The 13300-nt window shown below is 37.0% G+C and overlaps 1 protein-coding gene across 1 annotated transcript in view; it reads left to right on the plus strand.

The window, feature by feature from the left end:
• SPHKAP (SPHK1 interactor, AKAP domain containing) overlaps nt 1-13300 on the plus strand; it is a 185785-nt gene that overhangs the window by 63787 nt on the left and 108698 nt on the right. The window contains exon 3 of the mRNA XM_061147965.1: nt 8939-9046. Within this exon, the coding sequence (XP_061003948.1) occupies nt 8939-9046 (108 nt within the window). The remainder of the gene's footprint in view (nt 1-8938; nt 9047-13300) is intronic.

The raw sequence follows: 13300 nt of genomic DNA on the forward strand, positions 1-13300 counted from the left end.
CAATATAGAATCTAAATTAAAATTTTTAATTTAAGAAAAGGAGAAAAATCTTTTAAAAAAGAAAGTAAGCCATGATGAAATACCATGGTGCACCAAGTAGAATGGCTCAAACTTGAAAACAAAAACTGACAATGCCAGGTACTGACAAGGATGCAGAGCAACTTGACCTCTGACGATGGGAATGAAAATGGCAAATTCACTTTAGAAGACAGTTCATCAGTTTCTTACTGAGTTACATCACTACCTAGTAATCTCATTCTTGAGCAAAACAAAAACTTAAATTCAGACAAAAACCTGTAAGCATATATTTATAGCAGCTGTGTTCATATTTGGGCTTCCCTGGTAGTTTACCCCCAAATAGAAACTACTCATATATTCTTAATCTGGTAAATGGATATTTTTGAAAACATGCATACATCCAAAAAATGGAATACTGCTGGCAATAAAAGAAAATTAATACCCACAACTATGTAGATAAATCTTAAACACATTACGCTCAGTGGGGGGAAAAAAAAAACAGGTCACAAAAAGGCAACAAACTACATTATTCCACACATACAACATTTTAGAAAAGGCAAATTTTAGAAATAGATATCAAATCAGACTGCCAGAGTTTGGGACTTGGGTAGTCTTTCGACTAAAAGGAGCAGACGTGAATTTTGGGGGTGATGAAGCTGAACAGTTGTTCTACATTTTGATTGAGATGGTGGTTACACAACTATGTGGTTTCTTCAGAACTCATAGAACTTTACACAGAAAGGTGCATTTTATAGGAATGTGTTATCTCTATGAATAAAATGTCATCCACAGTAGAGAGACCACTGTTTATTGCAGAGCAAATATGTAATAGTATTTAGTGAGTAGCTGCCTTCATTCTTCCCTAACATCATTTTCATCAACTCTTTGGCATCTTTTTTTTTTTTTTTTTTTGGATTCACTGTGCAGCATGTGGGATCCTGGTCCCTGACCAGGGATCAAACCCTCACCCCCTACATTGGAAGGTGGAGTCTTGACCACTGGACCACCAGGGATGTCCCAACTCTTGGCATCTCACTATGCAAATCTAATTGACCTGCTCACATTACAATCTCTTTGTGTAAAGAAAATTTAATTGAGTTTCCTAGAAAAGGCCAGAACTGCAGTAGGGGTCTGGAGAGTCTTCTCTGAGGAATACTCAAGACTCTCCTAATGGGCTTGTCTGGCTTCCTTTATATTGTTGCTCCTCTTTCTTTTTCTTTCCTTATCTCCAGTACACATCCATGGAAACTGTGTACCACATTTGAAAGGATGATTTTTCTTTAAGCAGTGTTTCCAAATCCTTTCCACATTATGACATGTATTTTTAAAATATTTGTTTGGAACTCCAGTAAGCAGATGGTCAAGGGTGCTTGCCCTAGAATGGCCAACCAGGTGCTGTCCAGCCTCCAGACAGCTGAATGCATCAGTGTCTCAGAGTCCCAGCACTTCTCAGCTTCTCTGAGTCCACTTGTTTGGGGGTCAGAGGGAGAATAAATCTGCTGCTGAAGACTGAGCTCATTGTTCTGATGTTATTCAATTAATGTGAAGCACAATTCCATCATTAATTCTGACACCTGTCGTTGCTATTGCTGTTTAGTCACTTAGTCGTGTCCAACTCTCTTGCAACCCCGTGACTGTAGCCCACCAGGCTCCTCTGTCCACGGGATTTCCCAGGCAAGAATACTGGAGTGCGTTACCATTTCCTTCTCCAGGGGATCTTCTCAACCCAGGGATTGAACCTGTGTCTCCTGCATTAGCAAGCAGATTCTTTCCCACCTAAGAACGTTCTCAGCCGGGTTCCAGGAAGCCCCAATGATGATACATATATTAGGCAAATACAGCATTTTGTGTGTGAAATTTTCTCTTTTAAGAGCATTGATGCTACTTTACACCATGATAGTTATAATTATCAGGGAAAAAAATTTGACAGTATTTGATAGTATAGAAATAAAACTAACACACAGAAATCCCTTGCATTCCTATATACTAACAATGAAAAAACAGAAAGAGAAATTAAGGAAATAATATCATTCACCATTGCAACAAAAAGAATAAAATACTTAGGAGTATATCTACCTAAAGAAACAAAAGACCTATACATAGAAAACTATAAAACACTGATGAAAGAAATCAAAGAGGACACAAACAGATGGAGAAACATACCGTGTTCATGGATTGGAAGAATCAATATTGTCAAAATGGCTATTCTACCCAAAGCAATCTATAGATTCAATGCAATCCCTATCAAGCTACCAACGGTATTTTTCACAGAACTAGACCAAAGAATTTCACAATTTGTATGGAAATACAAAAAACCTCGAATAGCCAAAGTAATCTTGAGAAAGAAGAATGGAACTGGAGGAATCAACCTGCCTGACTTCAGACTCTACTACAAAGCCACAGTCATCAAGACAGTATGGTACTGGCACAAAGACAGAAATATAGATCAGTGGAACAGAATAGAAAGCCCAGAGATAAATCCACGAACCTATGGGCACCTTATCTTTGACAAAGGAGGCAAGGATATACAATGGAAAAAAGACAACCTCTTTAACAAGTGGTGCTGGGAAAACTGGTCAACCACTTGTAAAAGAATGAAACTAGAACACTTTCTAACACCATACACAAAAATAAACTCAAAATGGATTAAAGAGCTAAATGTAAGACCAGAAACTATAAAACTCCTAGAGGAGAACATAGGCAAAACCCTCTCTGACATAAATCACAGCAAGATCCTCTATGACCCACCTCCCAGAATATTGGAAATAAAAGCAAAACTAAACAAATGGGACCTAATGAAACTTAAAAGCTTTTGCACTACAAAGGAAACTATAAGTAAGGTGAAAAGACAGCCCTCAGATTGGGAGAAAATAATAGCAAATGAAGAAACAGACAAAAGATTAATCTCAAAAATATACAAGCAACTCCTGCAGCTCAATTCCAGAAAAATAAATGACCCAATCAAAAAATGGGCCAAAGAACTAAACAGATATTTCTCCAAAGAAGACATACAGATGGCTAACAAACACATGAAAAGATACTCAACATCACTCATTATTAGAGAAATGCAAATCAAAACCACAATGAGGTACCATTACACGCCAGTCAGGATGGCTGCTATCCAAAAATCTACAAGCAATAAATGCTGGAGAGGGTGTGGAGAAAAGGGAACCCTCTTACACTGTTGGTGGGAATGCAAACTAGTACAGCTGCTATGGAAAACTGTGGAGATTTCTTAAAAAGCTGGAAATAGAACTGCCATATGACCCAGCAATCCCACTTCTGGGCATACACACTGAGGAAACCAGATCTGAAAGAGACACATGCACCCCAATGTTCATCGCAGCACTGTTTATAATAGCCAGGACATGGAAGCAACCTAGATGCCCAGAAGCAGATGAATGGATAAGGAAGCTGTGGTACATATACACCATGGAATATTACTCAGCCATTAAAAAGAATTCATTTGAATCAGTCCTAATGAGATGGATGAAACTGGAGCCCCTTATACAGAGTGAAGTAAGCCAGAAAGATAAAGAACATTACAGCATACTAACACATATATATGGAATTTAGAAAGATGGTAACGATAACCCTATATGCAAAACAGAAAAAGAGACACAGAAATACAGAACAGACTTTTGAACTCTGTGGGAGAAGGTAAGGGTGAGATATTTCAAAAGAACAGCATGTATACTATCTATGGTGAAACAGATCGCCAGCCCAGGTGGGATGCATGAGACAAGTGCTCCGGCCTGGTGCACTGGGAAGACCCAGAGGAATCGGGTGGAGAGGGAGGTGGGAGGGGGGATTGGGATGGGGAATACGTGTAAATCTATGGCTGATTCATATCAATGTATGACAAAACCCACTGAAATGTTGTGAAGTAATTAGCCTCCAACTAATAAAAAAAAATTAAAAGAAAAAAAGAAATAAAAGTGTGACTAAACTTAAATTGCTGTCTCCTCCAATTTAATTACTTTTATTAATTTTAAAGCATTGCTCAGTAATATTTAGAGCTGTGTTCAGGTTATCAAGAATCCATCCATGTTCAGGTGCATGGATTCCACATCAATACTAAACTCCTGCAACTTGGTTTTCTATATAGAAAAGAAAAATCACTGTACAGGAAAGCAGAATGATCTTTCTTCATTGTTTAGGACACAACGAAATTTTAAGAGAAAATATGTCATTATTATTTCAAACTTGTGAATGCACAGCCTGTTTGTCATTAGCTCTTCATCTGAAATAATTGAACCTGCAGCTAAAAATAGCAAATAAATAACTGAGCCATGGAAAACCTGGTGAGTTTTTCTTTTTCCCTACCCCCATCAGAAAGTGACTCTCTCTGCAGGGAGATTATATTCATAAAACTTTAAAATCATTATATTTTCAAACACATATCCTTCTTTCAAGCATTCTTCTTTTTTCCTAATGATTTGTCTAAACCATTACACCAAAAGCTTTTCACAGGTCAAAATTGCTTAACATATGATGCTAAATGGTTTATTGATGCCTGCATTTTTATTCTCTTTGCTTATTTGCTTCTTAATATATTTGGGAATTGGAAGAGCAGAAGGAATGAAAGGAGAAGAGAGGCAGAGAATTACTGTTATTCCAGAGAAGTGTGCTTCAGATCACATGATTTCATTGTGTACAGAAGACAAACTGAGCCTGGGAGCTGGTGGGTAACCTGACCACACAGACAGTCGGGCTAGGACTAGAACTCAGACCTTCTGACCACCCAGAACAGGTCCCTGCAGGAGAGATGGGTAAATGCATAGACATATATTTGGTAGAACTGGAAGATGAGAAATTATGTAACTTTACTACCTTGCAATGGAGCAATCTGTTATGGGGGCTTTGGGACCACAGGGACTGGTTTACAGAGTGTGAAGAAAAAGTATAAATCCTTTGAAGTCTGGGCAAAGAGAATAATAATTTTTATAAGAGCTGATGTTTATTGATGCTTTCGAACTGTGGTGTTGGAGAAGACTCTTGAGAGTCCTTGGGTCAGCAAGGAGATCCAACCAGTCCATCCTAAAGGAAATCAGTCCTGCATATTCATTGGAAGGACTAATGCTGAAGTTGAAACTCCAAAACTCTGGGAGTTGGTGATAGACAGGGAGGCCTGGCATGCTGCAGTCCATGGGGTTGCAAAGAGTCGGACATAACTGAGTGACTGAACTGAACTGAACTGAACTGATGTTTATTGAGCACTTGCTACATGCCAAGAACTATTTTAAGCACATATCACATATTAGCCCTCAAATTCTACTTCGTAAGTCTAGGTGTTTAATTCAGATAATAACTAAATAGGACCTTAGCCCAGAGAGTTCTCAATTAAATGTAGTATTTCTTGGTCAATAATTAAAGAATATAAAGTATTAAATAATTAATAACCTGTAAATATCTCTACCAGTACTCTTGCTTGGAAAATCCCATGGATGGAGGAGCCTGGTGGGCTGCGGTCCATGGGGTCATTAAGAGTCAGACATGACTGAGTGACTTCACTTTCACTTTTCACTTTCATGCATTGGAGAAGGAAATGGCAACCCACTCCAGTGTTCTTGCCTGGAGAATCCCAGGGATGGGGGAGCCTGGTGGGCTGATATCTATGGGGTCACACAGAGTCGGACAGGACTGAAGTGACTTAGCAGCAGCAAATATCTCTAAATAAATAGTGAGATTTAATTGTTGATAAAATCAAGTAAGCTATTTTTTAATTATGATGAATAAAATTCACATTTTAAGTTACACGGGGAATGATTATTCTTACAAGAGACATTCTCTTCAAAGTATTTGTTGTTAAGCAATTGAAAGATTTAAGTTGCATTTTAGTTATTTTTTAAATGCATGACATGTTTTATTTTTCAGAGCAGTTTTAGGGTCACAGCAACATGTGAAACTGAACTTACACTTTTTAGGTGAGAAGATTTGCTAAAGAAAATTTGTCTTCACACATCTGAAATGTTTTCAATGTACTAATTTCAAACAAAGACATCCAATTTTCTATTTTCCTTTGTAGTTCATATCAAACAGTAACAATGAGAACCATGTATTGAGAGGATGATGTACCATCTTGCACAGTGCTGTGTTTGACACACGACATCTCTCTGAATACCCCAGTGATCCCACCTCCAAGTGGGTATTTACTGCCTCCGTTCACAGGTGTAGAAACTGAGACAGAATTTAAATCAGCCATCCAAAGTCTTCTTGCTACTAATGACCAGGATATGATTTCAACACAGATCACTAATGTCCGTTTTCTTAAATTCTAGTCTATACTGGAAGTAAAAGTGAATGGCAGTGGAAGAAGTGGACTGATAATCTTTTTCTACTTTAAATAAAGTTGATCTAGATCAATGGTTCTCAATTTTAATGTTTCTGAAATCAAAACTCCTTTGCACTACAAAAATGTTGGGGACCTTGTGAAAATTTTGATTATATGGGTTGTTCTTATTGGTATATTCCATCTTATAAATTAAACCTAAGAAAAGTTCTGCATATAAGCAACATCATATCATATTTGTCTTTGACTCACTTGTGGAATGTAAGAAAAATGATACAAATAAACTTATTTGCAAAGCAGAAACAGACTCACAGACTTCTAGAACAAATTTATGATTACCAAGGAGGAAAGGTTGGAGGAGGGATAAATTGGGAATTTGAGATTAACATATGAATCCTATTGTATAAAATAGATAACCAACAAGGACCTACTATATAGCACAGGGAACTCTGCTCAATACTCTGCAATAACCTAAATGAGAGAAGAATTTGAAAAAGAATAGATCCACGTATGTGTATAACTGAATCTCTTTGCTGTATACTGGAAACTAATGCACTGTTAATAAACTATACTTCAATATAAAATAAAAATTTTTAATTAAAAAAAATTAAAAATAACTTTTTCTATTTGCTAAATTGTGTTTTCAGGATATTTTGATGAAGTCTGATGCCACATAGAAACAAAAATGCCAAAACTTGTGCATGTGTGCTAAGTCTCGTCAGTCATAACTGACTCTGTGATCCTACAGACTGTAGCCCACCAGGCTTCTCTCTCCATGGGATTCTTTAGGCAAGAGTACTGGAGTGGGTTGCCATTTCCTTCTCCAGGGGATCTTCCCAAACCAGGGATCAAACCCATGTCTCTTATGTCTTCTGCATTGGCAGGCAGGTTCTTCACCACTAGTGCAACTTGGGAAACCCCAACAAAAACTTAAAGCAGCTAAATAAACATATAATTCATAAGAAAAAAAGCTAAGAAAATTCTAAATACGTTATTTCTTTAATCTTGAAATAGTAGTTAGAATTTAAATAGCCAAAATTTATTACTTAAAAATAATTTTAAAATAAAAATAAACACACTGCATGTTAACATACATATTTTTATGGCCAGTACGTATGTTTTCCAAAACAAAACAGTTCTGTGAGAAGAGTAACTTTATTTTACATTTTTAGCAAATCTCCTTAATATCTAACTTAATATCTAACTTAAAAGAACTCAGCTGGACTCTCCTATTTGCTTCTGCATTTAGCCTATTACATTATCACACTTCATGTGGAACCTGGAGAACTCCACTGACTACTCAGGAGACAATTCAATTGAAAAGAGAAAATAAAGACAATATTATTATAAAAATAATTTGACCACTGGACTCCCTGAAAGGCCCCAGGGACCTCTATAGGTCCCAACTCACACTTTAAGAACCACAATTTTTATATAAACTCTAAGAGACCTGAGAAGTTTCATCTCCGACTTTCATTTACAGTGATAACTGAAGTCCATCCACACTGACTCTTGGTATTGTTCTGTAAAAGAATGATGAAAATTTGTTATCTCCAGAATAATAAACCTTGAGAGGGAAAAATATTAAAATAATATTGTGTGGCTAACACAAAAACATTATAGAAAAATGTGTCAGAATTATATTTGGTTAACTCAGTATGCAGAGACAAAAATTATTTTTATAGAACAAAGGAAGACAATCCTTCAGTGTGCAAATGAAATATAATTGAAGTGTCATTCTATTTTTGTGGCAGTAACCAAAACTGATTAAATCTATTCTATTACTTAAGTGAAGGTGGTTGTCAAATATTGGCAGACATGTGCCCTAATAGAGAGTACCAGGAGAGCATAGAACTCTTATATGAGAAAAATCTTATACAATATTTGAATTGCTTTAAAACATCAAAAGCTGAATTATTTGATTGTTTATGAGACTACATCTTGAAAATGTTTCAGTTCAGAAATGTGATTTTTCTTTATTTCTTTAAAATCAAAACCCAGAAACAAGACATTTGTAAACCATATTTGGTGTAGTTAATTAGTGTATTGAAATTCACTTTGCATTACCATACTATTTCTATAAGGGAAATGGCTATGGTAATGCACTTATTTATTCCTAATAACTTTTAAACTTAGTGTAGTACCCTAAATGTTCTAAAAGAACTGTGCCTTATTTCATAGAGAAGTTAGCACAGCTGGAAAGCTAAAGAATAATAATTTCATTATTGCACCAAATTGAGAAACACTACATTTCAATCAAAAGTATTCACAGAATGTAAAAGAGCTCCAAGACTTAAATGAAGTGTGATCCCCATTGCCAATTGAACCATAACCCAAATAGTCATTTGACTGCAAGCTATGCAAAAGTCACAGGTACACTGACGTTTCCAGATGTTGAATTACGATGAGAGAAGAAACAATATTCACGTCAGTGCGTTCCTTTAAAGTAGATTCTTGGTTGACTGTTTTACATATTTTAGAGATGCTGTTATTCTGCAAGTATTTTTTCCCCTAATCTCCAGATGCTCTGAGGCCAGCAAAACACTTCTAGATTCTTTAGAAAAGAGCTCTTTGTTTAAATAGAAAGTCTTGCCAGTAGCTCTGAGAAGGTTTTCTTGGTTTCCTTAGATTCTCCGCAGTAATAGCCTGCTGGAGTCTACAGACTACTGGCTGCAGAATCAGAGAACACCCTGCCAGATTGGTTTTGTGGAAGACAAGTCTGAAAACTGCGCTTCTGTAAGTAAACACAGCTCTGGGGCTGCGGACTGAAAAAGTGGGGACTCGTGAACCTGTGCTCATGAGGACATAATCATTAAATACAGCATTGGGAAAGTAACCTTTTGAAAATATGCAGTTGGTTTATACAGAGGGTGACAGGCCAAAGCTCATGATTCTTCTGCTTTTCTCATTTCAACAGGCAAATTAATCTTACCAATTCTCTATCCATGTTGTTTTTATTTTTAAAACTGAGAAAAAGATTCAGAAATAGAATTGCATGATGAGAAACAAAAGCCCGATCAAGAGCTCCCTTAGATTCTTTTCAATATATTTTATCACTTCTTCTAATAGGTATTTTCCAACGTGAAAACTGTAAAAATGTTCTACCACTTTTATATGTTATTGTCGTTATTTGAAAACCTTCTCAACATAAGAAATATACAAGCATGAATTTTAATATTCTGTACTGTATCTGAGCTTTACATATAGAAACCCTCCTTTTCAAGGGAAGAGATGTTCTTATAGATAAATGTTTCTTGTGGCTTAGATTGTAAAGGCGTATTGTTGATATGAGAAATCAACACTGTGATCTCTTCTTCCTTTATGAAGTAGTCTGCTTCCTGTATGTTCTACAGAGCTACATGTTTCATTTTAACTGAAATTACCTAGCTCTTATGGGGTCATAATTACAGAAATTGGGGGAGAATATTTCCAAAAAGGAGAGAAATGTAATTCTCATGACTAAGTTGAGAGCATCAGCTCAGAGCTATTCCTGGAGGTAAGTTGCATGCCAGCATTTCTGTTAAAAGAAAAAAAAAGGAAGCTGAAATGGGATGGAGAAGCTTTTTATATATAATGAGCAAAACCAGAACTGGCAGACAGAGAATGTAAAACATTTCACACTGCAGAGTCTCATAGCCCAACAAAAACAGAGTCCATTCAACACACTAAATTCAATCTCTTTGTTTAGGCAAAATGATTTGATTGTGCTATTTGGGGGACTTTTTAATCCCTTGTCCAGAAAACCAGTTGATGGCTAAAAATCTTTGGTGAAAACAGAAAGGATTAGGTGGTGAGCTATTTAACAGCAATACCTTCTTTGGAAATTCAGTTCTAAGATGAGATAGAAAATTCAGGCATTTGCTGATACTAATCTCTAATTACACAGCTATGAATTGCAAAAGGGAGAGAAATGGAGAGGAAAAGCTATCGGCATCTACACTTTAGTCAAAGGCTTCATCCAGGCAGCTCCTATATAAAGGAGTCTGTCATTTGCAGCAGGCACCAAAGTTGAGGCACTAACAATTGCATAATAAAGGGCAAGGAGGTCTTTTTTAAACTTCATATTTTTGAAATCTATATTGAAGATCTACAATTAGAAGTGATAATTTTATAGCCAAAGTTAAGATTACCACTGGATCTTAGATCTCCCTAAGTGTAAGAAAGTTCTACTCACAACCCTCCACCCCAATCTCAAGGAACTCACATTTGGACGTAAACGACTTTCTTTCTTAATGCTTTGTCCCTTTACTGTTTCAGATGACATCAGTGAGTTTGAGCTAGCTGATTCATGCTGTCTTTATGGTTCTCTCTATTCTTCCCCAAAGGGGAAAAATCTAAACACAAATAAAAGGCATACTGGAAGGTTTATTTTTCTGCAAGAGTTAATAATAAATGAAACTGACTCAAATGTTAAAAATTGTCCATGACTCTAAACTTTAAAGAGATTTCAGAATCCCTATGAAAAATAAACCTTAACCTCTTAAAAAGTACTTTGCAGTTTACTTTTTCTTAGTTTACAAGTCCTGTCTCTCTTAGTTGGCATAGAAACAGAGTCTAGACCTGGACATTGCTGAAGCGAAGCTATTGTCTAGAGGGAAACAGAGCTGATTTACAGCAGTGGTTGGGCTTCCCCTGGTGGCCCAGCAGGACAGAACCACCTGCCAATGTAGGAGACGCAAGAGATTCGGGTTCGATCCCTGGGTCAGGAGGGAAGATTCCCAGGAGACAAAAACAGCAACCCACTCCAAAATGCTTGCCTGAAAAATCCCCTGGAGAGAGGAGCCAGGAGGGCTACAGTCCCTGGTGTCGCCAAAGACTCAGACATGATTTAGTGACTCAACAACAACAACAACACAGCACTGGTTGACAGGACAAGAATTTCTTGCCCAAAACAGCTACACACAAGGAAGAAGTAGCCACATGGGCAGAGAAAAAGTACCTAATTCCTCTTCCAAACAAATTCTCCTCAGTAGGATAAACATGAAAGTGTAATTTAAGGAAACCATAATACTGTGTTTTTAAATAACATCTTCATTAAAGTATAGTTTAAGAAATTATTCTGAAGAGATCATCCTGAATCTACATCTATTAACAAATAATCACAACGAATTCTGAGGACCCTAAAGCAAAGTTTGCCCCATATTTTATTACTTTGTACCCTGTTCTAACTCTGGGGGATCCTCAGCTATGTTAATTGTTGCTTCTTTAACTCATTTCTTCCAGATCAAACTTTGTATACAGCTGTTTCATATCCAGTTTTGATTGGCTTGTTATCCATCATGCTAAACTCTTAGGTATCTGGATTTGCAGTTTCTCAGAACGAAGTGCCTTAAAGTACCAATATTTTCTGAAGACAAGATGTTCATTTACAATTTTTATTGAAGGACAGTCTCAGGCGTGGAAACCCTTCAGGGTGTTATGGGCTTGGGTCAGTAGAGCTGTTTGTTCCCAAGCATCAAACGAGCTTCAAAAATCAGATTTGATCATTATCTCAGTAAAGAACTGCTTTCATTTCACAGCTAAAATGATGTGTCTTAGCGAGCTGTCTGAAGCTATCAGACATGCGATAGGTGCTCTATCATGATCTATATGGGAAAAGAATCTAAAAAAGAGTGGATATATGTGTATGTATAACTGATTCACATTGCCTTATAGCAGTAACTAACACAACATTTTAAGTCAACTATGTTCCAATTAAAAATCAAAAATATAATAATAAAATTAAAAAAGAAATATGATAGGCAAGCCAAGCCTGAGAGAAATCTGACTCAGAAGCCCCCTGAAAGTCACTCTTAATATTTTTTCCAAAAGATATTAAATATGAAAACTGTGCTTCTGCGTTTGTAAATAGAGTTGGCTTCCCAGATGGCTCAGTGGGTTCAGAATCTGGCTGTAATGCAGGAGATACAGGAGACGTGGTTTCCATCCCTGGTCGGGAAGATCCTCTGGAGGAGGAAATGGCAACCTGCTCTAATATTCTTGCCTGGAGAATCCCATGGACAGAGGAGCCTGGTGGGCTACAGTCTATAGGATCACAAACAGTCTGACATGACTGAATGACTGAGCACAGAGCACAATCAAATTACATTATGTTTTTTTATTTCTGACTTGCCATTCTGAGGGAAAAAAGCATACATCAGCCTTGGAGATTTTTTTAATCTAATTATTTAAAAGAGGAATGTGGTGTAGAATAATAACATTGGAAGCCAATATCTAAATCCAGAAGCTGAGGCATTATCTTAGTAGAAGTCCTTAACTTGAGTGGTAGGATGTGGACATTTTAGGAACCTTGACATTTTTAAATTAAAAACTAATTTAGTTACTTTGTAACCCCTGTTTCTTTTTCAGTTCAGTCACTCAGTTGTGTTCGACTCTTTTCGACCCCATGGACTGCAGCATGCCAGGCTTCCATGTCCATCACCAACTCCCAGAGCTTGCTTAAAGTCATGCCCATTGAGTCAGTGATGCCATACAACCATCTCGTCCTCTGTTGTCCCCTTCTTCTCCTGCCTTCAATCTTTCCCAGCATCAGGGTCTTTTCCAATGAATCAGTTCCTCACATCAGGTGGCCAATGTATTGGAGCTTCAGCTTCAGCATCAGTCCTTCCAATGAATATTCAGGGCTGATTTCTTTTAGGATTGAATGTTTTGATCTCTTTGCTGTCCAAGGGACTCTCAAGAGTCTTCTCCAACTCCACAGCTCAAAAGCATCAATTCTGTGGCACTCAGCATTCTTTATAGTCCAACTCTCACATCCATACATGACTACTGGAAAAACCGTAGCTTTGACTACATGGACCTTTGTTGGCAAAGTAATGTCTCTCTGCTTTTTAATATGCTGTCTAGGTTGGTCATAGCTTTTCTTCCAAGGAGCAACCATCTTTTAATTTCATGGCTTCAGTCACGAAAATCATCTGCAGTGATTTTAGAGGCCAAGAAAATAAATTCTGTCATTGTTTCCCCATCAATTTACCATGAAGTAATGGAGCC

This window comes from Dama dama, chromosome 8 (assembly GCF_033118175.1).
Source record: "Dama dama isolate Ldn47 chromosome 8, ASM3311817v1, whole genome shotgun sequence".
Lineage (NCBI taxonomy): Eukaryota > Metazoa > Chordata > Mammalia > Artiodactyla > Cervidae > Dama > Dama dama.